At 38.3% G+C, this 27,165-nt stretch overlaps 1 protein-coding gene across 2 annotated transcripts in view; it reads right to left on the bottom strand.

Annotated features, from left to right (window-relative positions):
• Positions 1–26,401, bottom strand: part of UBXN2B (UBX domain protein 2B) — a 33,959-nt gene extending 7,558 nt beyond the window's left edge. Inside the window, exons 1-6 of one of the 2 annotated variants that reach the window (XM_037803024.1) lie at positions 26,297–26,401; positions 19,326–19,429; positions 17,940–18,090; positions 15,598–15,681; positions 14,677–14,786; positions 7,934–8,071 (exon numbers count right to left, since the gene is read on the bottom strand). In XM_037803024.1, the coding sequence (XP_037658952.1) occupies positions 7,934–8,071; positions 14,677–14,786; positions 15,598–15,681; positions 17,940–18,090; positions 19,326–19,429; positions 26,297–26,380 (671 nt within the window). In that variant the 5' untranslated portion in view covers positions 26,381–26,401. Of the gene's footprint in view, positions 1–7,933; positions 8,072–13,424; positions 13,483–14,676; positions 14,787–15,597; positions 15,682–17,939; positions 18,091–19,325; positions 19,430–26,296 lie in introns of those variants that run through there. The other variant, XM_037803025.1, reaches the window with a different exon arrangement.
• Between the last annotated feature and the right edge of the window lie 764 nt (positions 26,402–27,165).

The following is a 27,165-nucleotide window of genomic DNA, read 5'->3' as shown; positions in this document are numbered from 1 at the left end:
TAAGTTGTCACTCACCTCAATCAGGATGGGTCTTAATCTTACTATGGAAGTCTTTCATAAGAAAATGAAATTCAGAGAGAAAGCCATGGAAGCAAGAAACTGAAATTACTGTAACCCCCAAAAAGGGAGAACAGTAGATGCCACCATGTGCTTTGTCAGGTGACTGAGGAGTGAAGATCGCTGGCAGCCAGTCTTCAGGAAGAAAGCATCACCTTGATGATACCTTGATTTAACATTTTCCCAGCCTCAAAATCATGACTGAATAAATTCCTATTGTTTGAGATGAGTCATTTCATGGTATTTGCTTTAATCAGCTTAGGAAACTAAAGCATACTTCAAACAGTGTTTTCATATAGATGGCACTATCTAAAAGTTTGCTATTAGCATTATTATTATTATTATGCTAACAACAACCCTGCAAGAGAGGTATTACTATTCCTGTTGACAGATGAGAAGCTGAGGTTTATCTTGGGCTCTTTCTACCAGACAAAGCTGACCAGGTAAGGTTCTTCTCAAAACACAAAATAAAGAATGAGAAGGGAAACTAGGTAGGAAAGGTCTGTCATACTTTTCTTTGTAAAATGTGGGTATGTCAAAATGAAATTATATGGAATAATAACATTTGAGAACTGGAATGGACTTACAAAATCATTAAGGCCAACCACATCATTTTCTAGGAAAGGAAACTGAGTCAGAGGGACTAAAGACATGTTCAGAACCATAGAGATAGGTAACAGGTATAAGCAAATCATTTTTAAAAGTTACAGTAACTTCAACATTTAGCTTTCAAAGTCAGACTTGTTCACAATTTTAAACTTTGTCTTTATCACTTAACTGATCACACCACAGTGATGGTTGCCATATATTATTTGCATGTTTCAAGTATTAAAGAGAAAATTTTACAAAAGGAGAAGAAAGAGAAGCTAATTGAAAAACAAGGTCTCTAATGAAACTGGGAAAGGCTGTGGGTTAGAAATAGAGCCACTGACTCACCAAGGTGGAAACCCTCTTCTTCAAATTTAAAGAAGGAAGTAAGGATGGATAAAGACATTCAAAATCTTGGAGGTTGAGGGGAAAAGTTAAGAAACTTCATTCCTGTCAGGTTCTACCTTTTCTCAGTGAGCTGGAGGCAGAGCCATCTGAGAATGGCAGCACGGGGGCTGAGGGACCAGTCCTGAGAACAGGAGAGGGGGTGGGCTGCTGGGCGGCCCAGGTGTCTGAAGTTCCCCAGCAGGACTGGGCAGCATAGGTGCAGGCAAATCCAGCGGCTGTACGTGAAAGCTAGGAGGTTGCAGAAGAGCTGGGATAGAAAAATGAAGAAAAGTGGGGAAGGAAGGACCTGTGAGACTTCAGAAAAGAGAGTCATCGAGGGACCAAGATGAGATCAGACCTCAAGTGTAGCAAGCGTGAGTGAGTGCCGAACAGAAGCATTTAGCTTTGACAATATATGGCAGACAGGCAGTAACCTTCTGGAGCACGAGAAAAGATGTGCTTCAAATCATGACTTTTTTCATCAGACATGCCAGCTCAAAAGCCTAATGTGAATGCCTACCTGCTAGTCCTAATCATCCAAGATGATTCTGTGATGTTCTCCCTAAATCTTTCATTATTGGGCTGTACTTTGGTTCACCAAGTTAATTTTTGTTCATTAATACAGCTTGTTCTATCACGGCAAATTTGGAGTCATACCCCTACGACATGCTTGGTCCTGTTATATAGTGAGGATACTGGATAGTATTTTTAAACATTCAGTTTTACCCTATTATTGGTAAATTAAAATAAAAAATTAAGTTAGTTTCCATCTATGTAGTATTCAGTTTGCAATTTGACTGCAATCTATGGAGGACAATGAAATTACTTCCATTTCTGCTTTGTTTTGGTATAATTATTTCTTTATTCAGTAACATGGCTGTCTGGAACCCTTGGGAAATGAGCCATTATAGAAAGCTACTTTCTAAAAAGACGAAGGTTATCTGTTAGTCCTTTTTATTTTAATATATTTGTTTAATGCAAAGCCTTCCAAATGTTTTATGCTTTCTTAGACTATATATAATTAATGATATTTAATTATTCATCATTAATTAATGTAACAGAGAGGCTCATACCACCACACTAATATCCTACTGTAAACTTTCTATACGCTAGAAGCTAGGATTTTATGACTTTGTCCTTCCTCCAAGGAAACACCCCCAGCATGGTAAAAGCAAGCCTGTGCAGCAGGACCTAGGCAGCTCTTCAGAGCTGACATGACGGCATGTTCTGGTGTCTGATCCCAAACTTCCTGGGCACAAAGCAGCTGATGGGGCTCAGGAAATGTTTTTGAAACAGTCCTCTGTCGTGTGTTACATGTGTCTCCTCTGACTGAGGAAAGCCTGTTTTTCTATCCCCAGAAATTCTATAAACTACCCAGGACTCAAAGCACTCAAGAAATTCCTTAATACTTAAACTAGGGAGTAGACTGTTTTCTTCAATTAGAAACCTTGATCAGTTTGGCTGGTGATTAGTACAGCATTATCATCAATGATTTTTGCCACTCCCTTGCATCATTTTCTGCCTTCTTTTTTGACATTTCCTCTAGTTATCTGCCTTATAAGGAAAAAGACTGGTATTTCTGAGAGACCATCATCAGATAATAACCTGTTTTTCCATTGGGTGAAATTGCAGATTATAATCATTGGCTCTTCTCAGCTTTCTTCCCTTAATGCCGGGTGCTCAGGAGGTAGCTACTTCAATTCCAGAGCTGGATTTACTTGTACTGCTACCAAAAAAGATGTTTGTTTATTCTAATGTTACACTTCTTAGTAATAAATTTAAATAATAAAGAATATATGTTGGGTGCATGTGTTCTAATTAAAAATCATAACATCAATAAGTAGTAAGTAAAAAACTGAGGAAGTACTAGAAACCATTTTAAAAAAATATTTCTGGAGCTCATGGTAACAGAAACAGAAGGAGGGAAGAAAAAGTACAGTTGAGGAGAAGTCCAACCTGTGTTGGCAGGAAAGAGAGATGAAAGAGACAATTTCCACACAGACTTGTGATCGGCCACTGAAGAGTTTGGGGCCAACACATATTGCTGTATTCCCTTCACACCTAGGAATCAGTCAGTCTCAGAACAGGATACAGAAAGGGAGATCAGACATATCAAAAGCAAGGTCTGATATTGGTATCAGAAAGATACCAGAACTGTATTGAATTCTTTCCTACTGTTATAAATGAGAGGGAGAAGAGCCCCAGTGTGCACAGGTGACTGAAAAGAACTTGGAAGGGAAGGAGTCACATAAAAAGGAATAAAGGAGCACAAGGGAAACACTGCCAATGCTATAATTCCACAGGGTCACCTGCAATAAGTGGACACAGGGTTAATTTTTCTGAACATATTTCATAAAATTTATGAAAAAAAAAATTAAGCCATGTTACAAAAGACTCTACTCACAAAGTAGACAGCAAGATGGCGGCATAGAGAGGAGTGGAAGTTAGTCCGTCCCCTGGAACAACTAATAAACAACCAGGAGCAACTAGTAAATAATCTGGAATAACTGCTGGAGGACAACCGTGACTGTCCACACATCATACAACAACCTGGATTGGGAGGAATGCCTGAGACTGCAGCATAAAATCTGTAAGTAAAAGATGCAGAAACGCGTTGGGAGCCCCCTCCCCTGATGGCAGGCTGAGCTGCAAAACCTCGCTGTGGTAGAGACCAGCACTCTCTGAACAAGCGAATATGAATATACCTCAGTCCAGCTCCAAATGGGGTCTTAATTAACAAATGTGGATGGCGCAATGCAAGGTACAAATCCCCAACAAGCAGACAGAGGCTTCTAGTGGCAACTGACCTTTAAAAACCAGAAGATTCTGCTGTCCCAGGAAGGGGAGCCCAGAAGACCAGGTATTACATCTGGCTGATGAGTGAAATTGGGGGTCCGTTGGACTGGCTCTGAAAGGGAGGCTTTCCGTCCCTTTTTAAACCTCAGCCATTTTCAGTTCGCAGTGCTCTGACCCAGACAAGGGTGGAGATAGCAGAGTCAGAGACACAAAGAACCTATTTAAATGCTGATGATAATTCCATAGGGGGAGTATCTTCCCTAAGGGGAAGAAGGTGGTGCCCAGCTCTACGACTGACCTTCCAATCAGAACCAGATCCCAGAGCCTGGGGGAAAACAGCCAAAAGAGAAACTAAGGGGGCCATACCTCCTTATACCAGTTAGGAGCCACAGGCTGACAGGTGCCATCTGCTGGGCAGGTTAGGAAAAGCACAGCGGCTAGAGGCCTCACAGGATATGTCAATGTTCTAAGACAACCCCCCAGGGAAACCTGATACTGAATATTGCCCCCTTCGGAGACCTGAGCCCATTCTGGTCTGGGAAAACTTGATTGGCATAACCAAAGAAACTAGATGCCTAGACAACAGGAAACTACAACCTACACTAAGAAAAACAAAGCTATGGCCCAGTCAAAGGAACAAACTTACACTTCAACTGAGATACAGGAATTGAAACAACTGATGCTAAATCAATTCAACAAATTTAGGGAAGACATGGCAAAAGAGAAGAAGGTTATAATGAGAACACTGGGCGAACATAAGGCAGAAATCTAACATTTGAAAAAAGAACTGGCAGAATCTATGGAAATGAAAGGCACAACACAAGAGATGAAAGACACAGTGGAGACATACAACAGCAGATCTCAAGAGGCAGAAGAAAACACTCAGGAACTGGAGAACAAGACACCTGAAATCCTACACACAAAAGAACATATAGAGAAAAGAATGGAAAAATATGAGCAACGTCTCAGGGAACTGAGTGACAACATGAAACGCATGAATGTATATGTGTCATGGGTGTCCCAGAAGGACAAGAGAAAGGAGAAGAGGCAGAAGCAATAATAGAGGAAATAATCGATAAAAATTTCCCATCTCTTATGAAAGACATAAAATTACAGATCGAAGAAGCGCCGCGTATCCCAAACAGAATATAACCAGATTATCAAACATCAAAGACTAAGAGAGAATCCTGAAAGCACCAAGAGAAAAGTGATCCATCACATACAAAGGAAGCTTGATAAGGTTCTGTGCGGATTTCTCAGTAGAAACCATGGAGGCAAGAAGGAAGTGGTGTGATATATTTAAGATACTGAAAGAGAAAAACTGCCAACCAAGAATCCTATATCTGGCAAAACTGTCCTTCAAATACGAGGGAGAGTTTAAAATATTCTCTGACAAACAGACAATGACAGATTTTGTGAACAAGATACCTGCTCAACAGGAAATACTAAATGGAGCACTACAGACAGACAGGAAAAGACAGGAGTGAGAGGTTTGGAACACAATTTTGGGTGATGGTAGCACAGCAATGTAAGTACACTGAACAAAGATGACTATGAGTTTGGTTGAAAGAGGAAGGTTAGGAGTATGTGGGACACCAGAAGAAAAGAGGAAAGATAGAGACTGGGACTGTATAACTCAGTGAAACCTAGAGTGCTCAACAATTGTGATAAAATGTACAAATATGTTTTTACATGAGGGAGAACAAATGATGTCACCCCTGCAAGGTGTCAAAAATAGGGTGGTATGGGGGGAAAAATACAACCATTGCAAACTAGAGACTACAGTTAACAGAAACATTGTATTATGCTTCCTTTAATGTAACAAAGGCAACATACCAAAGCTAATGCATATAAGAGGGGGACATAAGGGAGGGGTATGGGACTCTTGGTATTGGTGATGTCGTCTGACTCTTTATTCTACCTTAGTTTAATGCTATCTTTCCTTTTGTTGTTCCTAGCTGTCATGTTTCTTTCTTTCTTTCTTTTCTCTATTTTTTTTTTCTTTTGTCTCTCTACCTTTCTTGACTCTCCTCCTTTGTGGAAGAAATGGAGATGTCCTTATATAGATAGTGGTGATGGTGCTGAATACATAAATATGTGACTATACAGGGAACCGTCAATCATTTACTTAGATCAGACTGTATGGTGTGTGAACAAAACCATCTTAAAAAAAAAAAGGGTTGATGAAGAAAACTTGAGGGTGCTGTATTGAGTGAAATAAGTCAGACAAATAAGGATAAATATTGCAGGGTCTCAATGATATGAATGAATTATAATATGTAAACTCATAGACATGAAATTTAAGTTAACAGGTTATAAAATGAGGCTAAAGAATGGGGAGCAGTTGCTTATTATGAGAATGTTCAACTAGGTTGAACTTAAATGTTTGGAAATGGACAGAGGTGATGGTAGTATGTTGTGAGAATAACTAACAGTGCTGAATGCTCTGTGAATGTGGTGGAAAGGGGAAGCTCAGAGTCACATATGCCACCAGAAAGAAAGTTGGAGGTTAAAAGATGGGAATGTATAAAACAGTAAATCTTCTGGTGGGCAATTTCCGTGATTAACTGTACAAATATTAGAAGTCTTTTTCATGAACTAGAACAGATGTATGACACTATAACCAGAAGTCAATAATAGAGAGGCATATAGGGAAAAAAATATATACCTATTGCAAACTATATACTACAGTTAGTAGTATTTCATCAACAGTAACAAATGTACTATACCAATACATAAGTCAATAATGGAGGGGCGGTAGTAAGGGGTATGGGAGGATTTGAGTTTCCTTTTTTTGTTCTTATTTCTTTTCTGGAGTAATGAAAATATTCTAAAAATTGAAAAAAAAACTAATTGTGGTGATGGATGCACAGCTGTATGATGGCAGCGGTGGCAACTAATTGTACACTTTGGATCTTTGGATAATTTTATGATATGTAAACAATCTCAATAAAATTAAATTAAAAAAAAAAAAGTCTACTCACACATTATACCAAACACATTGTTTCAACAATTGTGCTCTACAAAATCCTAGGGTTTCTTTGGAAGTATCTCAGAGACAATTCCCTCCGTCACTTGCAATCAGAGAAGTTCAGGTTTTCTAGGAGCTTACACAGTGGGCTTCCCTCACTTGAATAAAGGGTTTAGTTGCATACAAAAATACTGAAAACTACCAAGCTAGGCACACTGATCCTGCTGCCAAGAGCTTAGTAATGACTTACGACACACATGCAAAATTAAAGCTGTGAAATATCTATGGCTTTGTCTAATCAACAACACTGTCCAATTCTCCCTTTAAAAACTCCGTGATCAGAGAGAGACAGTGTGGCAGAGTGGTTAAAAGCACAGACTCTGACTGGGTTTGGGTTTTGCACACTAGTCACTCTACTAGCTCAATGATCTTGGCAAATTACTGCTTTAGTAAAAGGGAGTCATAACAGTGTCTACCTCAAAGAGCTGCTGAAATAATGTGTTAATGTATGTAAAGTGGTTAAAGTGCCAGACACACAGTGATCATCACATAAGTGGTAGCTACTGATACAACCAGATTTGCATATCGAATTCCTTCAGAAAGGTTCTTTATGGTTCCTGGTATTTCATTTTCCACCTCACGTTAGTCACTCAGTGGTAGGTATTTATTTATTTCAAATGTTCAAGCCTCTTTATTTAAAATACCCCCAACAGAAAACAACCCAATTGTCCATCAACAGGTGAATGGATAAACAAATTACGATACAGTCACACAAAGGAATATTACCCAAGGAAAAAAGTACTGATATACTATATACTTAACATGGATGCATCTCAAAAGCATCACGCTAAATGAAAGAAGACAGAAGCAAAAGCATACATATTTTACCATTCCATTTATATGAATTTCCAGAAAAGGAAAAACTATACTAAAGAGAAGTAGATCAGTGATTGCCAGGGGCTGCGGTAGAGAAAGGAGAACGAATGCAAAAGGGCCCGAAGAAACTCTGGGTAGATGGATTTGATCTGTATCTTGATATCACAAATTTTGTTTATGCCTTTTTTTTTTTTTTAAATTCTCAAAGCAAATCCATGTTGAACAAAGACTATTATTTTTCTCATTTTAGGATTTTACCTTCCAAGTTTTTGTCCTTCTCCACTAAAAGCCTTGAACCTCAATCTAGGTTTTATGTATTCTTGATCCTGATGATCCTCCATATCCAAGTTCACTTGGCCACCATGAACCAGTCGCTGAAGCTCCAGGGGAATCTCTCTTTTAAGAAGCAGGGAGAAAAGGCTTTGGTTAATTAAAAACAAAAGTATAATAAAGTACACTGTTAAGATTAGTGTAATCAAGATGTGAACTACACTGGAAGACAGTAATTTATGCTTAAATTGACATACAAAAATTTCCATGACTGATTAGTCAGCGTACATCTTTCTTAAAGTCACATCACATTAATCCTTAGTGGTTCCCAACACAGGGATGCTTTGGGGTGTCACAGTGATTTGGGGAAGTGTCTGGCATTTAGAAAGCTAAATTGTAAGACAGCAATTTATATACCTAAGTTAGCATTAGAAATTTTCTATGAGGATATAATAATTAATGTGGTAGATATTTATTTGCAAATTCCTTGGGAGAAGTTTTGAAAATTTCTAGGGGTGCTTTTGGTTGTTTTGATTTGTGACTGCTGTGTCACTCAGTGCCAGGGACCAGGACGTGCAATGACCTACAAAATGGGATCATCCTGCATAGTGAAGACTTGTCTTGGCCTCCAAAGAATCACCCTGACAGCCCTGCTAAAGACTCATGCAGATGAAAACACTGTTTATGACTGTCAGAGTCTAAAAGCTGTCTTACATATAAGCAGAAAAATATTTTTTTGGCTCTTCTGTTACTATATTTTGGCTTTTCCAGGAACGCAACCACCATATATATGGAGGGAAGTCTGCACTTTGTTTTGTTTGGAACTTTATCAAGTCCCTGACCACAATGCCACTTGCATAATTAAGTTGCCCATTTAACACGTCATCATTCTGTTTTTATGCCTGTCACATGTACATGAGGAGTATAGAACTGCATAGAGGTGCAAACCATCCAACTATTTTGTTATGTCTTCTGGTGCGGTCACACCCAAGCATTTACAAATTGAAATATGCATAACTTCATAATAAATTATTTTCCTTTCATTTCTCCCCTACATTTAAGGTAGAATATTATATCCCTTTTTCAGAAATAATGTGAAGTAAATTATATTTTCTATGAGTTCCATTTGGAGGTTAGTAAAGGTGGCAAATACAAAATATTTGTTATAAAAGGGGACAGTGGGTCTTACATGGTTAAGAACCACTTTCTGACATCATTTCTTTCTTTCAAGAAGGAGTCTTTTCTAAAACTCTTTTTGATCATATGTACTTGAGGATAGGGTGAGGCTCAAATAAAAAAGCAATTGTCTTGTAGTTTACTATAATTGTTTCAACATTAGCCTACAAAGTTTACAGATTACTTTCATGTGGGAATGTATTCATTCTGATTTATATCATAGTACATTCTTCACTAGCCTGTCCTTTTCTTCCACCCTCTCGAAGTTAGCGTCTATCTCAGCAGTACTCCTGACCTTCACTGAGCACAGGAAGGCTCCCCCTACCCAGCTGTTTCCAGCTCTTCCCAGTGATTCTGCAGGTTTTCAAGAACTAACAGGCACTTACACTATTAAATCCCTGTACATACCCCTACCACACAGCCTCCTAGGACAGCTTCCATCTTTCTCACTGACTTCAGCATACCATTTACAGCACTTCTTGTCTTTTTCTTTTTGTACCCTGACCACATCCTTGCAGATTTCAAATTCAACACTCATGCTAATTAGTCTTCTAAAATACTTTTGCTTCTGAGTTCCTTCAGCCACTTTCCTTGGACACAGCTCATCATTTGGGAAAGGTCCACTTTCAGCTCCTCTATGAAGAAAAATCCCCTACTCTGGTCCCTTAACTGTTAATTAATCTCCCAGTTTATCACTGATCTCATACTTTCAGTGATAGTCCTACTTGGGGTAGATCCTGTTGTCAGCTAGTAAAACCGTAACACAGAGAAGCTTTTATTATTACAGCAAAAATAACTTGATTCTTCATCTGGTAGTAATACCTACCCTGACAAATACCATCTCTATAAAGTAGCAGTTCTGTTCCTGATACATATCCAAGAAAACGAACTTTCCAGGGAAGGGAAGAACCTATAGGTATGCTAAATGTCTGTTCACATGAATCATCCAAATTTTGCCACTGCTTAGTACAGGCGTAATTACTAAATTTTGAACAGTACAAAACAAAATACATTGCTCCCTTATGTTCTACTATGACTTCAGATTGGAAGGACATTTCACATATGGTATAACAACTGTGGAGCCTCTGCTTCTTTTCTAAACCACTGTTCCTCAAACTTTACCATTCACCTATAAACAAACTTTCCAATCACATGTACACAAATTCTTTCAGGTTTGTAGATTCAACTAATGCTCTTTTATAATCAGAATGAGTGGGTTAAATCCCAAAACACATGATTAACTGCTTAAAATAAAATAAAACTGAAAGGAAATGAAGAAAACCTTTAAAATAATTTTAACATATTCCATCTCTTCTGTTCCCTTTTTTGCCTTTACTCTCTCATGTCTGGTTTTCAGAGTGAAAATGAGATGACTGAGTTATTTTATCACATAATAAAAGGGAGAGAAGGGGCAAACAAGAATTAACTTCTTACTATCAAACATTTTACTCTTGCAAAACGGATCTGAGTCACAGTTTTTATTTAATTCTATTAGTCTTCAAACATCATTCATTTCTTTTTTCTCCTACAAAAGAATTTTCTTTTTTAATAAAACCTATTACGAAACAGATTGACATGGGAGGATATAAACTTAAGCATGTTAGTAAGGACACTGCCTATGATTTGGTTCATTTCAACTTGATACTATATTAAAAGTTCAGTTAATATTAACAGTTCTCTTTCCAGGCAGAGACAGCTCCCTTCCCTTTAGCAAGAAGACAGAACAAAGAAATATGCATAAAAAGCACTGAGCAGCTATTAACATCTTATGTTGGAATCCCTATTTCAGAATTCCTCCAGGAAATTCTCTCACTAAATGATGACTTCACTCAGCCCATTCTTTATGGATGCAGGGTGATGACAGACGTCTGCATTTTGTGCCAATAAACAGTCAAGTTGTCGAGTGTGAAAACCACATCTGATCATCCCTGTGTGCTTGCATATCCAGTAGAGGATGGAAATAGGATGGAAAAGTGGAAACAGAAGCCGTGAGCTTACTAGAAGCAAGGTTCTTTGATATATAACATTAAAGAAGGGAAAGCTCTAGAAGCAGGAGGCCTGGCTGTCAGAGGCCAGAGGCTATAGGTGGGAAAGGTGATAGCCATGTGTAGAGTGGCTGGCCTGAGCAGTGGGAAACATCATAGCCTTTGGGACATTCTGCTTAGCTTTGAATCCCAATTTTGCCACTTAAACCAGTTGTGTGGCTTTGGGAAGTTAGAAAACCTTTCCGTTTCCTCATGTGCACTAAGGTGATAATAATAGTAGCTATTTCATAGGGTTGTTGTGAAAATTAAATGAGACCAAATAGAACTAAAGCACTTAGATTAAGTGTCTGATTCACAGTAGATGCTCAATGTATGTTAGCTTTTAGTATGATCATTTAAAACAGACTCTACCTAGAGACTGAAGAAAATAGGAAAGGAGAGACTATCATATTCCGAGGTTAATAACTGATGTGTGGGTCAGGGGAACCACTAGAATACAGTAAAGAGCAAAGATCTGTGGGCATAGAAAATAATTTTCATAGCATGCAGCAAACATGTCAAATAGGAATTCTCAAATGTTCTGGCATGAGAAAGATCTCTGGCAGCTAGATCCTTTTACCTGAATGAGAACAGGAGGAGCACTAAAGGGGAAAATAGAAGAAAACATACCTTCTAGAATAATTCCTGAAATTTTAACTTTAAAATCTACTAGGAAAGCCACAAAATCAACTCAAATAGGTGCAGGCATAGTATGACATTTAAAAAAAGAAATCCTAGCCCAAGATCCAGAAGACCTGGGTTCTAAATCCCTTTGAACGTTTATTCAAGTGAGGTATGCCACTGAATTCCTTGGGCTTTAGATCACTCTATGTAAAGAAGGGGATACAACAACTTCCTTTACAGGGACTATGATGAGGTCCAAATAACATAATGGATATGAAAGTGTATTGTACACTGTAAGGATATCATAGAAGTAAGATGGTACTATTATAACTAAATTTCAGACAAACACATTAAATAACCCAATAAATGAAATACAAGGGTTTTAAAATATTAAGAAGGAATATGAAAAGTTAAAGAAAAAGAAGAATGAGAAATGAAAAAGTACATAAATGGCTAAATAGGATAAGATGGAATGATAATAATATGGGTCAACTGTGAACCAGGTCCCATTCTGACCAATTTACATATGAACTTATTTATCGCCCCACAGCCCCATAAGGCAGGTGCTATTAGCCCTGGTTTACAGATAAAGAAGTTGACGCATCTGAGACGTTAACTTGTCTAAGGCCATAAGTAGTAAATTGCAGAGCAGGGATTCAAAACCAGGCAGTCTGACTCCCACGACTGTGCTCCTGAACACTACACAGTACCAGAGCAGAGGGAAGAGCTGCTCAGATTTAAGAAAAAATCAAGCATGGAAAGGTGTGGGAAAATCAAAGCAAGCATTCATTTGACTTCAGAAGCATTGGAAAAACAAAAAAGATGGACTTTCTGCTTCATTTATTCATATGGTCACTGAAAAATCCTAGTGAAAAACAGAGCTCCATTTATTATGTCCAAGTGATAATATTCATGAAAAGAGAATCAAATTAATTCTTCATTCCATTACTTCATTTAAACAGAATTTCTTTCAATTTTACCCTACTTTGTTTTGTTTGTCTTAATTAAATCTAAGTATTACGAATTCATAAAAAGAACATAATTGACGGACTCTAAGAGGCAGAAGAGGTGGTGAGTTAGCATGTTCTTAGGACAGGTCAGAGAATGTATGGTTTACTTTCACAGATTATAACTTCAGACATACCTGTCAAAATTCTATAGTTTTATTTTTAAATAGGATAATAAGACATTGGAAAAAAAAAAAAAGGCTAGGATGACAATGGACTGATGTGTATCAAACCTGGACCCAAATGGCTTTCTGTACGCTTCTTTTTACCAGGGACTAACATTCAACTGAGTTTAACAGGTAAAAATATTCTGCAAAATAGACTGTACTCCATAGTTCAGAATGACTTTATGAGTATGTCTAGTTTGGATTCCAACAAATACAATTTAATACTTTTATATTTCTGCACAGGGTGGAGAAAAAAATTGACTTAAATGTGCAAGGTGATGGATAGGTTAATTGCCATACATGTCTGGACAAATCAAGTAAGACTTTTAGATGTTTCCCCCCAAAATATATTTGATTGCTATATGGAAATAACCAAAATATAATTTGATTGCTTATATAATTAAAAAAGCTGAGAATACCTAGAGTTTATTCACTTCTTGCACTAACCTTTTGAAATCTTCTGCCAGCAGTAAATGCCACTTTAAAAGACTTCGAATATAAGTAGCTGAATTTCAGGCATACATGCAATGAGAGTCATCCTGTTAACAGGCAGCAGGCAGTGGCCTAGTGGATGGGGGGGCTACATGCTAATCCATCCACCGATTTATTACAGTAAGATTAAATAAATCTGCCATAAGCAAAGCTTATCCTGATTACTGCTTTTTCAAAAAAGTTATGAATTTGTCCCAAAATAGCAAAAATTCTCCCCACTATCTCCCAAAGCTATTTCCAATAACAAAACTTCCATATAAATCAAAATGCCTGGGGGTCTGTATCAATTAGAATTTATCGAGGATGGAATACAGAATAGCTCCCCTAGAGGAGAGGTTCCTAATGTGTGCTTCATGGACTTCCTGAAATTCTTGTGTGTATGTGTTTCTACAAGGAAATGTAATTTTAAAGCCTCATCAGATTTAAAAGGGGCCAATGACCACTGCCTTTCCTCCCCCAAAGTTATGAACCAGTGACCTACAGACACCAATATAGCCTTTATGTACAGGAAGACCCTTTCTCCCCAGCAACTACTTCATATTTGCGGGACACTGTTATCGAGTTCCGACTTGGCGGGCCTGGGCCAGGGGAACTGATCAGCCCCTAGGAAAGGTAGTGGGGCACGGGTGGTAGCGCCCTCCACGGCCCCCCGGGCCTGAGAAAGTGGAGCCGAATGCAGGCCCCATTTCCTCACCCCAAAGTACAACCGTTGGGGAGGGCTTGCCGGAGAAACCCCCCCACCCCCCCCCGTGCCTTACCCGCACCCTCCACCCTCTTCGTTACTGGAGCTACTCCCGCCCCTTTTCAATCAACCTCCGCGCCCTCTCAGAACCAATCCAAGCCTTTAACCCCTACAGCTACCCCGCCCTCTAAACCGCCCGATATAAGCTTGTACTCTCCCCTAATAAACTCTCTTGGCTTCTTCACCCTCAAAGAAACGTGTCCCGCCTGTTCCTTCTCGCCGCCCTCCACACCTTGCACGCCACCGCCGGGGACCGGGCCCAGTCCCCCGCCTCGCCCTCGCCTCCGGGAAAGAGTCCCCGCCGCCGGTACCCTCCGAGCAATCCCGAGAGCATAGGATTTAGCAACCGGCCGCCACCCCCCCCCCAGACGAGTCAACAGCGACCGCAATATTGAGTTCTTAAAATAAAAAACAGTGGAATACTACTGAATAGCAGTCTGTTAAAAAAAAAAAAAGTCCCACCCTAAACTACAAATCAAATACAAGTAATACATCTTACCCTCTTTTAACAGACTCCAGAAATTGAGCATTTGTTGGGTCGCTGTAAGGTCTCAATTCTCCATCATCTAAACTGAAACCATTGCTCCACAGTTTAAGCAAAATCTGAACCTTTTGAGCATAGGAAAAAAAGGAGAAAGAAATTCAAGAATCCATTTCATTTCAACCAAACCATTTTAAGTTTCAAATGTGGTATCTCACAACATATTTAACCATTTTCTCAATTTAAAACATGGAGTTATTTGTACCATCCTTTATTTATAGTTAAAATAAAGACATAAGTGAAACCATGTGTGTTTGCTTAGCAGGTTTGTGTTTAGCATAACAAGTGGACAATGGCCAAAAATATCAAAGTATGCAGCCTGACCCTGGCTCTGCAGTACAATTATTCTTGGTTCACTAAGGAAAAAAAAAAAGCAATCAGGAGAGGGTACCCACAGCACCCATCCACATCTACCTTCTCCCTCACCGGGTCCCAGACTGTCTTCTCTCCTGCTACAGAGCTTAAATATTCATGCCAGGGGTCAGGACAGATTTTCCAGTGACTCTGCAAGGCTAAAGTGTAAATGTTTAAAATGAAATGATAGGTCCAAAATTTCAAAAGGTAACAGAAACAAAGAATGACTTTAGGTGTTTCTGTTTACAACTCAGTCCATTCTATATGACGACAGTATTCTACTTGGTAATAACCATAACATAGATGCAAGCTTATGCTCACAGAGTGAATCATTCATTCATTCACAAGTTACTGTACCTCTAAGTACAAGGCACTACTGAGATACACAATATAAAATTCACGCCTGAAAAACTGAAATATTCATCCTTTTAACCCATGTTTCAAAACAAAAAGTTTTACTTTTAAAAAAACAGTAGTAACAAGAGGCAAATATCTATACTTTCTCACCTTGACTAATGTACTTACATCTTGCAGGTGATTTTCTCCATAGATGTATTCAGACTGCTTACAAAAGGAATTACCCAATCTGTATCCTCCACCTGTGAATGACTAAAATACATAGTAAATAAGCTAAAAATTCAATAAGCTTTGTTAAGCAAAATGTTATTATAATATGAGATATATATTTTAAAACTAGATCATTCAAAATGAGCCAAACTGGATCATACTTACCTAGGAGAATTTTATATTAGAATGGAAGTCTTGTATTACAGAGATGTGCATTCAAGTAAGAAATTAAGTTTCTTCCCATGAAAACATAGTGACTCAGAAGCTGAAACAATTTAGGTCTATCTTAAGAAATACATTTATGCACTGAAATACATACATACATATATTTATAGCATACACAGACTCAAAATAAAGCTGCCATTAATATGCTATGACAAAGTCTTATGAAAATTGTAATATTTAAATCACATTTCACAAAGTCAACAAGGGAAGAATTTTATGAAGGGGTATAAATTATTCTGAAAAAGAAGCTCTATACTGTTTTATAAGCTGATTCTATTCAACTGTAACAAGTTGACTAAAATTGTTCTTTTTGTTTTGCTATACTAATCACAACACATTCTGTTCTTTCAGGTAGTAGAGCTTATGAGGTAAAAATACTATTTCTTCTAATCATCATTCAGATCATGAATAAGCTTGTAATTATTACTTTGCTTTCTTTTCAGTAGACTAAATTATATTAATTCCTTATTTTCTTAGGTGCAGAACTTGCAAGAACTGAAATTACCTTGGATTTGGTTTTGCGTTAAAGAACGAAATGTAAATTAAAATTTATGTTTTACTTACAACAGTGGTTCTCAACAGTGGATGTTTGTCAAAACTATCAAGAGAGGCTTTTTCAAAAGGCACATGTCTAGGCATACCTCAAACCTACGGAGCACAGGTTTAAATAAAAAACCTAAACCTATACAATGCTTAGAAGATAAGATAGGAGAAAATCTTTGGGACCTAGGGATTCAGCACAATTCATAAAAGAGGATGAAAAGATAAGCCACAGACTAAGAGAAAATACTTTCAAACCCATATATCTAACAAAGGATCAATGTCTATTAAGATACATAAAGAACTCTCAAAGCTCAACACGAACAAAACAAACAATCCAATTAGAAAATAAGCAAAAATCATGAAGAGACATTTCACTGAAGAGGAGAATAAGGATAATGGCAAATAAGCACACGAAAAGATGTTAAACATCACTAGCCATAAGAGAACTGCAAAGTAACATCAGTAATCATTAGGGAAATGCAAATAAAAACCACAATGAGATATCATTACACAGGCATCTGGACGACTCAAAAATAGCGACACCACCAAATGCTGGTGAGGAAGCAGAGAAACTGGATCTCTCCTCCACTGCTGGTGGGAATGTAAAATGGCACAACTACTCTGCAAAACAGTTTAGAAGTTTCTTTAAAAAATAAAAAACACACGCTTACCATAAGACCTAGCAATTGTACTCCCAGACATTTCTCCCAGAGAAATGAAGACTTAGTTCTACTCTAAAACCTACGAACTCTGACTTTACAGCAGCTTTATTTGTACAGCCAAAAACTGGAATCAACCAAAATGTCCCTCAGTGGATGAAGGGTTAAACTGAGGCTGGTGCAACCATACCCTGGAAGGTTGCTAGCAAGAAGGAACAAACTTGGAGGCACAATAAGCTGGATGGGATCTCTAGGGCACTGTCATGCTGAGTGAGGTAAGCCAGTGTCAAAAAGGCACACACTGTATGATTCCATTGACAGTAACATTCCCTGAATCACAAAATTATATATAGAGATGGAAAACAAGATTCAGAAGAGCCAGGGGTCAGGGATGGTGGGGGCAAGGACACTGGTGTGGCTATAAAGGGGTACGCCAGGAGGGAGATGTCTGTGGTGATGCAGTATCCTGACTGAGGTTGTGTTACACAAATCTATTACACATGTGATAAAGTGACACAGACATTACACATACACACACCGTGCCAAGGTCAAATTCCTGGCTTTGGTATTGTACTGTACTGTGTAAGATGCAGCCACTGTGGGGACCGGGTGGAGGGCCCAAGGGACCTCTCTGCACTATCTTTGCAACTTCCTGTGACTCTATAATTATTTCAAAATAAAAAGTGAAAAAAAAACTGTTGTACAGAAATGTAAGAAACGGTCTCAGTTTTTAAACATTACTAGAAAGATTAGAGAAAAGATGGTCTTATAAAAATGAAGAATTTAGAGAAACAATATTTGTAAGGAATCTAAAAACTACAGAAGGAAATAAAACATGAAGACAGTATATTTCCTTATAAGAGTTATACTCACCTTAGGTTTGTCATCACCTGAAGCTCTCGTGGCTTCGTTCAGAGGGACGGCCCCATGTTCCCTGGCCTCTTTGAAAAGTTCATTCACAATTTTCCCAGTTGAAGGTCGAACTATATGCAATCTACTGTATTCGTGTTCACTTGAACAGAACCTTTAAACATTATAGTTCATGAATAAGAACTGAGAATAACAGACACCAACTATTTTACAGTAAAAAACTACATAACGCTATGAAACTTTTTTCTTTTTAAAAAAAGCTATTTCTATAACTTCTGTGGAAACATTTAATTTTAAACATGGAAATTAAGGAAAAATTAAATGGTACACAGTTTATATGCTGTCTTACTCCAAGTGTGCAGAGATTCTGGTTAGAAAGTTCAGCACCCAGCACCAGAACTGGCTTGCTCTTCCCTCTCTCCTGCTCCCCGCCCCGTAATTCCATAGCAAACACATTTCATTCACATCTTGATATAGCAGCAAAAGGCAGTGTTTACAGCCAGGAGCTAGTCTCTTGCTCCAAGAACTCCATAATCAGTGAAGACGTATTTAATGAACAGGCCTCAAGATTTAGACGGTAGACATCTAACTCTAGACCACAGTGCTACAGAGAAGGATTTACTCCTCAGGGGTATTTGGACTGAAAGAAAGCTCCTTCACTGTAAACCCTATTTTAAAGGTAAGTACCTTAGACCCCCTAAAACAACTTTTTAGTGTACTGGGTATGTAGTAACTAATTTCTACTTTGACTCCAACTTCATAAATGGTCCTGGGGAACAGAAAAATATACTTTACATAATATTAGTATCCTATTGTTATTTTTCAAGAATTTTTTTTGGTCAAGAATATGAGAAAATACAGCCAAGAAAACATCAAATGTCAGTCTGGAGACTTCTGGCTTAAGATGACGATCAAAGCTCAGATGTTTAACTACCCACACCCCCAATCCTTTCCCAAATGCCCACTGAACTGACTCAAGAAACAAAACAAGGTTGAGTGGGGGTGGAATTACGTCGGCACTAGAGACTAGAACAGAGGTCCTTAGAGACTTTCTCTAAAATTAGGATACGCAAAACTGAACAGGATAGAGGGAAGGGCAGATCAGTTCTCAATTAACTGTAAGTGAAGGAAAAATCGACCTGCAACAGAACCCCACTAACACAAGGCTACCTGTTAAGTGCTAGCACCCTGGAGAAGTACACTGGGGCCCGAGTTTCCAGAGTAGCAGCCTGTGGAGGGCCCCTGCCACAAGGGGCTCTTGAGACAAGGGTTTGTGTTAAACAGAAGGAGATGGACCGCAGGTGATTTCAGGGAGTTAAGGGATTACTGAGTTATAAAGGGTCACCATTTTTAAAACAAACCACACAGACAAAACAAAACACAATTTACCTCTGAGGTGGTGTTCTTGGGCTTTTAAAGGCTGTAGCTTTAGGTCTATCAGACTTGGAAGATTTGCATTTTGCTTCATCTTCATATAATCCTGCCAAGGCCAACTACATAAGAAGAGGCTTGTTATAAATAATATCACTAGAAACAAAGTCTTCTACACTAATAAAAGTCATGAACAAAAGGTTGACTTGTAATGGAGTGGTAAAGATTTCTCATAAAAAAATAAAGGCTGCTGCCTCGGAAGAGAACTCTCTCCCAAGGGAAAGTCAGTGTATCTTTCATTTTATAGTAGAACTAACCGAAATGCCACAGAGGAGAATAAATTGAAGTTATAATTTCAAATTTGGCCCTACATAATTTGCTTGCAATTCTTTTTAAAATACTTGAAGACATTTCAACTAATGTCAGCTTGTGCTCATCAGAGCTCATGAAATAATTTCACTTAGCTGTACAAGTTTTCAAAACCTGAGCACTAAACACTAAAACAATTCCAAAATTATTCTGTTTAATAGTTTACCAGGCACATAACGTTCATTAAGTTTAGGAAAATGTGCTTCTGAAAAATGATAGAATGAAATCTTATATATGTATATACAATACACATAGCTTACATACCTATTAAAGTGCAATATTATCAAATAATAAATTACAGATATATATAGTTGGATATCTTCAAAATAAACAGAACTGTATTTGTTCTTGGAATGGGGATTTTAAAAAATAATCCAAATATTTCAGTATCATTTAAGTTATTTTTTTTCCTTACTTTTGATACCTCTGGACAACAACTCAAAGCTTTCCTAATGTCCTTTGCGGCTACTGAATTATAACAGGCATGGCCATATATTTTTTTCAAAAACCCTAAAGTGTTCCTTCTAGAACTTAGCGATCAGAGACAGAACCTAGAGATCATTTAGAAGCACAAGAGATATGAACACTACCTCTGCTGCTTCTTTCCTCAGTTGGGAAAGAAGGATAAGGCAACTGGGGCAAAGTAACTTCTCTGAAAATTCTATCAGTCAAAGTTTAAATACACAAGAAAACAAAAATGAAAAGCTTTATTTTCCTCCCTAATTTTTTTATCCACTTCCCCCCTCACACCCAGCTCCCACACCCATAAATCAACTTTCATATCTCACATGGCAATTTTTCTAGAAATCCAAATTATAGATGTGCATTGTAATCTAAAAGAACTGGATTCAAATTCTAACTTTGGCCCATTTTAACCATTCTTCATGAAGCCTTTTTAAATTTTCTTAACTAAATTACACTTTTCTTCTCTAAATCCTCATAGCACATGCTATCTCCTTAATGACATTTACATTAACCAGTACAATGTCATTCCTTATGTTCTTTTCTTACTATTTTATTCCCCCTGCTAGATTTCCCCTTTTGTTTTTAATATACTGTAGTAGTTATCAGGCACTCAACAAATACACATTGAATGATGTAGACTACAACATGACTCAGAAACAGAAACAGATTAACATAGTTACAGATTTTAAATGAAGATATTTCCTATACAGTTTTGTACATTTTTTGCTTTAAGAAAATTTGAATAAACAGAGAAATATGTTCATTAACAGAATATGAAAATCACTAATTCTCTCAACTTTTACAGTTTGAAAAATTTCTAAATTTTAAAAGCCAATTATCATATTCCAATCAAACTGATAATAATATTTTTGTTTGCATATTTTATGTTGCCTTTTGAATTTGAGTATATGATTGAAATAATCATCTAGAAATAAAATGAGGCCTGAACAATAAAGATTCTTGAATAAGAGATAATGGTGGGACCATTCTGAAAGACGAGACACATATCAGTGTTACTATAATTGTTTCAACTTACCTCATAAACTTATAGAATGTTAGACTTGGACAGAAATTAGAGATAATTTAGGTCAGTTCCTAATAGATGAGGTAACTGAGATCCAAGATTTTATCAAAAATGACACCACTTGCAAATATCTGAGCTGGGCTTGGAACAAACATCCTCTAACTTTTTCTTGAGTTAGTGCTCTTTCCATGATGCTTCTCTCATATGAAATGAATAAAATTGTCAAAGCACTGATGTGCTAATTTTCACAAAACAAAGATTTTTTAAAAAGATATTGGTTTTGCTGGTCTCGAAACATAAAATACGCTATTGGGGGGCTTGGTAGACCGCAAAAGTTTAGGGGATTTTTATGAAAGACTATTAAAGCATAACCTGCTTTAATGGAGAAAATAGGTCAGCAAGTGTGGCAGAGAGAGGCATGCTGAGCAAATACCTCAAATGCTCCCCTACGTTTCCCAGCTGCCTTGCACTAGGCATGGCTTCCAAATGGCTGCAAGGGAAGGACTGAGTGAAGTGAGGAGACACCCCTCCACAGCAAACCCTCTCTTCCCTGGCTGCAGGGACTCTCAAGCCTTGTGTCCATAGTGGAGACACAAGGAGGTGAAGCACTTCTCGGTTTGGATCCCTGAGTGACTACATGGAAAAGACTCCTCCCACCTCCCCCACCATAACACACACATTGCTCGGAGAGACATAAACCTTTATTATGTTAAACCCTCAGATTAGGGGTCAGTTTATTCCTGCAATATGATCTAGCTATCCTGACTAATATAAGTAGGATCTGATCATCCATACTGCAAAATAACTTTGCTCTATTAAAACAAGCCATCACCAATAATCTTTCAATACAAATTCTCCATTGCATTTTACATTATTAGATTTGCAAAGGTTCTGTTTCCAAACAAGTTTTCAGCCAGACAGCTACTACATACATACTAGATAGCTGCTAAGAATTTACTGTGTATGATTCTATTTTTATGATGCCTTGAGCCCAAGATAAAAAATACCTGATATTTTGACTGTGTTATTTACAACTCTTTTGTTAAATGTAGAGTTAATTTTTCTTTAATGAGAGATGAACCAAATCCATTTCATTCAACACAAACTATGTGCTCAATGAACTAATTATTGAGGGTGACTAATCCTGCTGGGGGTCAAGGGACATGGTAAAAAAGTTTTCCCCTCTCAAGTAAGGGTCCACAGCCTAGAGCTCGATTCTATTCTAATAAGGTAGCTTTAAGGTTTATGTAGGACTATTTCTATACCTGGCTACCATTCCTTATAACTAGGTTAGGGATATCCCTGAACTCTAAGTGATGTACATGGTTATTTGTTGTTTCATTCTGAAAGAGACTCAGGGAAAACATTATATGGATCAACCATGCTTTATAATATGAAACATGACAAAAGGTATTAATTTTAGTGATCTTTGTGGCTGGAAAATAAAGAAGTACCAAAAATCAATTTGTAAAAAAGAGAAAATAAATGAAGCAATCCACCAACACTAATCATTCTCCCAGAGTTTAGAAATTAGTGAAGAGGAGAGAAAAAAATGGTAGGAGTCACTAAAGTAGCCTATAAATCCTCCAAAGTAAGAGTATGACTTTAAAAATAAATCCTGCTAATCAAATAATTTCTTCTGTGAAATAAACGAATAAAGCAAATGGTATAATATATCTTAACAAAATAGGATTATGCAGAAAATGTTATTAAGGGGGTTCATCTGGCTGAAAAGTCCTAGTTAATAATAGCACATCATTAACTTAAAGGAAAATGAATGATATTTAGAGGGAGTTGATGCCAGGACTCACGATTTAATAGGTGTATTAATAAATATTACAAAGAAGTTTAAATTACACTTATTGACAGAGCAGTCAATATTCCACACTCAAAGAGGAAATGATCATTTAAATGGATCAAACTAAATTGGAGTACAAGTCAAAACCAGTAACACACAAAATCTCAAAGAGATAAAAATTCTGATTTAACAATGCATTATGAATTAACAGGGCAGAGTGTCCTACAATGTAAACATTTTTCAAAATTTAATTATAAACATGGTCTTAATAGTTCAGAGGGAATAAAGTAGTAGGTATTGATAATCTTTCCTCTAGAATTTGAAATTCTAAACCCGAAAAGAAACCTGAAAGCAAAGTAACTGAAGAGAGGATAAAACAAGTATACAGAACAAAAAGTATTAGGATTCTGAGCCTTAGAATGGCAAATGCCAGAAAGTATAATGAAGGTTTATTATATAGAACAGTGGCATCTGCATTACCTGGGAATCTGTGAGAAATGCAGATGCTGAAGTTCCATCCTAGATCTTCTGAATTAGAACCTCTGGTGTGGGGCCCAGCAATCTGTTTTAACAAACCTCCCAGGAGATTATGATACAGACTATAAAGCTGAGAACTAACAATATATGGAATAATGACATCCAAAAGGATAAGGGTACTTGTCGCACTTATAACAATTATCAGACATTCTTATTCTTTTCTCACTTACAGTACTCTCTTTTTTTGCCCCATTATCACCAAGTCCAATTCCAACCCTAATAAAGTACTGAAGTTATCCCTCACACCCTGCAACTCCAAACTATACTGAAAACAGAATTAAGAACAAAAACCTTTTCCTTCTGCCATTATTCTGTTGGAAAACTTGGACAGAAGCATACAATTAAGTTAGCAATTGTTAAGCCCATGTGCAGGGATGGACCAAGGGGCATCAGGAGAGACTAAGGTCTCTGAAAACATTCAGAATTAATAATGACCATTGAGGAAGTTTGGGGTCTTAGCCTTGTCAAAAAGTCCCACCCCAAACTTTCCCACCCAACATTTTCCAATTTGGGAGAAACTGGAGGTCAAGAAGATCTATTCTTGGTTTGATATCCAAATGAAATTTCAAAGCCTGCGGTTTGTGAGCCTGAGGCTCATAGTGTTGGGAGGCCTTCTGACAGACAAATATCCATCTTTCTTCTGGTGGTACCTGATGATGATTACAAGAACATTCCTCCTGACTTAGATGCCAACAAACCCCACACTGCATGGCAGCTAAAATGTATTTTCTTAGGGGTACCTTTGCCTATTCCAATTAGTAACATACCATTCTCTTCCCCCAAAATGTCATGAAAGACTTAGTGTGAGCAATCATGGAAATAAGAAGTGTCCAAGGAAAATGGCACTTAAAATCAGCATGGCTAGGTTAAACGTTAACACAATAATCTAAAAATAATCAATATCCAAGAAACCAACCGGGAAGAAGAATATTATGCAATTCTTTTAAACCTTTGATACATACTTTATTTCTTGATACGTCATCAGTTTGGTTGTTTTCAGGTTTCTTTTCAAGTTTCTTCACATTTCTATTAAATTCTAAAGGAAAGATTATCAATACTTAAATACTGCACACCAGATCATATTTCATAAAATTATCAGTTACTTACTTACTAAAGCACAATTTAGCTAGGAGATGAAAAAAAAAATGCCTATCTTCTAATTTATGGTGGAAACGAAAGCATTCTTACAATTACCATCTACTAGAATATCTCAAAACATTAGTCACATATTGATACACTATATTAAATCTGTAAACAATCTGACAGGTATCGGGTGGTCATTAAGCACACTACTCTCATTTTTCACATAAAAAGAAGAAACATTTAAATGAGAGGGAAAGGATATTAAGATACATAGCTCTAACTTTAATGGCTTTAGAATGGACCAGTCAGTGAAAGCTACCAGTACTTTCTTCCTTTGAGTGAAAAGGAACCAATTATTTATCAAGCAAGTACTGTGCCAGGATAATATGGGGATTGTGTTCAGGCACTTTACAGACATTACTTAATTATTTACAACACCAACATCACCCCCTCTCCAAATAAAGACACCAAGGATCAAAGGAGTTAACTTTGATCCTCCTAACTTCACACAACTATGAAGTGTCAGGACCAAGATTCAAACCAGAGTCAGTATGACCACAAACTCCCCATTTTTTCCCAATACCTCACAGTGCCTTTTGAGTGATGGTGATGTATAACATAAAAGATGAGGTACATGATAGCTTCCTGTTCCTTGATTCTGCTTACTACTATGGAATTAACTTACGGCCACTGAGTAATTGTATTTGGGATTATTCTATACTTGGTTCCTCTCCTCAACAATATTCTCTTATTGATCTTACTGATCTCTCCATTTCTGAAATTCCTCATTTTAGAGAACACTTATTTTGGCATGCAAACTCCATCTTAAAATTTATGTTAAATGTACTCATATCCTATTTCTCCAAAAAATCTGGCTTCCTAAATGGAGAAAAACCTTTTACACTTTTTACCTACCCTTCATGGATAAATTTATGCACCAACTGTGGACTTATCTTTGCATTCTCCAAAGATCAAGTTTGTTACATGGCAGGCGATCAGTATGTGTTTGTTTAGAGAAGTGGAAGGTATGACTATAAAGCAAGAGAACTCCTTTACCAAGGCCTGTGGATTCAATTTCCTTTATTTTTATTTGAATTTTATCAATGATCTTATAAGGAGACGGGGGAAAAAAGCTTAAAATAAGCAAAACAGCGTCAGTGTCTAGTAAAACAACATTTGGTGCACTTGTATTGAGCTAACTAAATGCCAGTGTCCTATAACGTTATAAAGTTTTATTTCTCCGTTGCTTACATGCAATGTTTTCTAGATCGTAGCTTTTAAAACTAGGTTTTACAGCAAGGACGAAACGCTTTAGTTCACCTCTCTGAAACAGAAAAGTTACCTGATGAAAAAGAAACCTTTTTTAAAAAAGAAATGTATAAGTAATCAAGTCAGAAACAGCATCCGAGACAAGAAAGGAGAAACCAGCACAGACGTTTTTACTCTGTAAAGTGCCTGCTGACTTCCTACGGCCACGGTAAAGCTTTCCTCTGTGGGGCATTCTAAATTAAGTGGCATCCGAGTTTAAACGAATAGTAAGAACCGTATGGGGAAAACGAAACCCGGGCACCTGTTTCCATGAACCCGGCGCGCTCTGCACGCCGCCCTGGGAAACTGGGAAACCCGCGGCGCCGGAGCCACCCCGGCGCTCAGCCAAGGCCAAGGGCGGCTTCTGACCCGTGCCGCGCTCCCCACTCCCGCCCGCCGCCGCACCTGCAGATCTCGGGCGCTCGGAGGCCGCGGCCCCGACGACCTCCGCTCTTCTTGGCCCGGTTCAGTGCCGCCGCCCTCCGCCATCTTCAGTCCGGTCCCCCACGCTTCCGCCGACGCGCTTCCTCGCGACTTCCGGGCCGGTTGCCGGGCAACGGCGGGTAGGGGGCGGGGCCACGCGAAGCCCGGGCACGCCTCACCTGCCCCAGCCGGGGTCCGGCCACCAGTTTTGTCCTCTTTTTCCTTCAAGGCAGTGAGTGGGCCCAGAGTTTTTCCCTCTATTGCACGCTGAGTCGCGGCGTACCTACCTCTCTGGTGGGTCAGCTACTGATTCCTGCGCGCAGCCTACGCTCGCGGGCTTATTTAATAACTCAAAGGGGAAACATCCAGATTGCAATTTCACCTTTGCAGCCTCGGCTGCTCCTCTCGTCTTCCCTGCCGAGAGTGGCGTGCTGCATCGCCTGCATCGCCTGCATCGCGGGAGCTGGTCCTGAGGATGCAGAACCCCTAACGTTTTGCATTCAGAGCTACAGACGATCAGGCCCTTCATTCGGCTTAGGTTTATCTGAACTCCTCTCTTATCCCAGTACTGTTATGCCCCGAGGATGCCACGGTAAAAAGACAAAGTACCGGTCATTATACAACTCTCAATCTAGTGGAGACCCGAGAGGTGAAGACACACGTAAGGGAACAGGAGATCGCTGTCCCAAAGGTCACTCCTAAGTTCTCACAGGTAGAATGGAAATTTCAGGTGGTAGTAGGTTGAGGAACGACAGACCAGCCAAGGCTTCCTTTTCAGTGTATTTGAAGTCAGTGTGCCGGTGTTTTATGCAGGAGGTATTTTATACGGGCTCCTGAGAGCCTATTAAATT

This window comes from Choloepus didactylus, chromosome 14, assembly GCF_015220235.1.
Source record: "Choloepus didactylus isolate mChoDid1 chromosome 14, mChoDid1.pri, whole genome shotgun sequence".
Taxonomy (NCBI): domain Eukaryota; kingdom Metazoa; phylum Chordata; class Mammalia; order Pilosa; family Megalonychidae; genus Choloepus; species Choloepus didactylus.
Note: the sequence above shows the minus strand (reverse complement) of the source record. Positions and strands in the feature narration are given on the sequence as shown.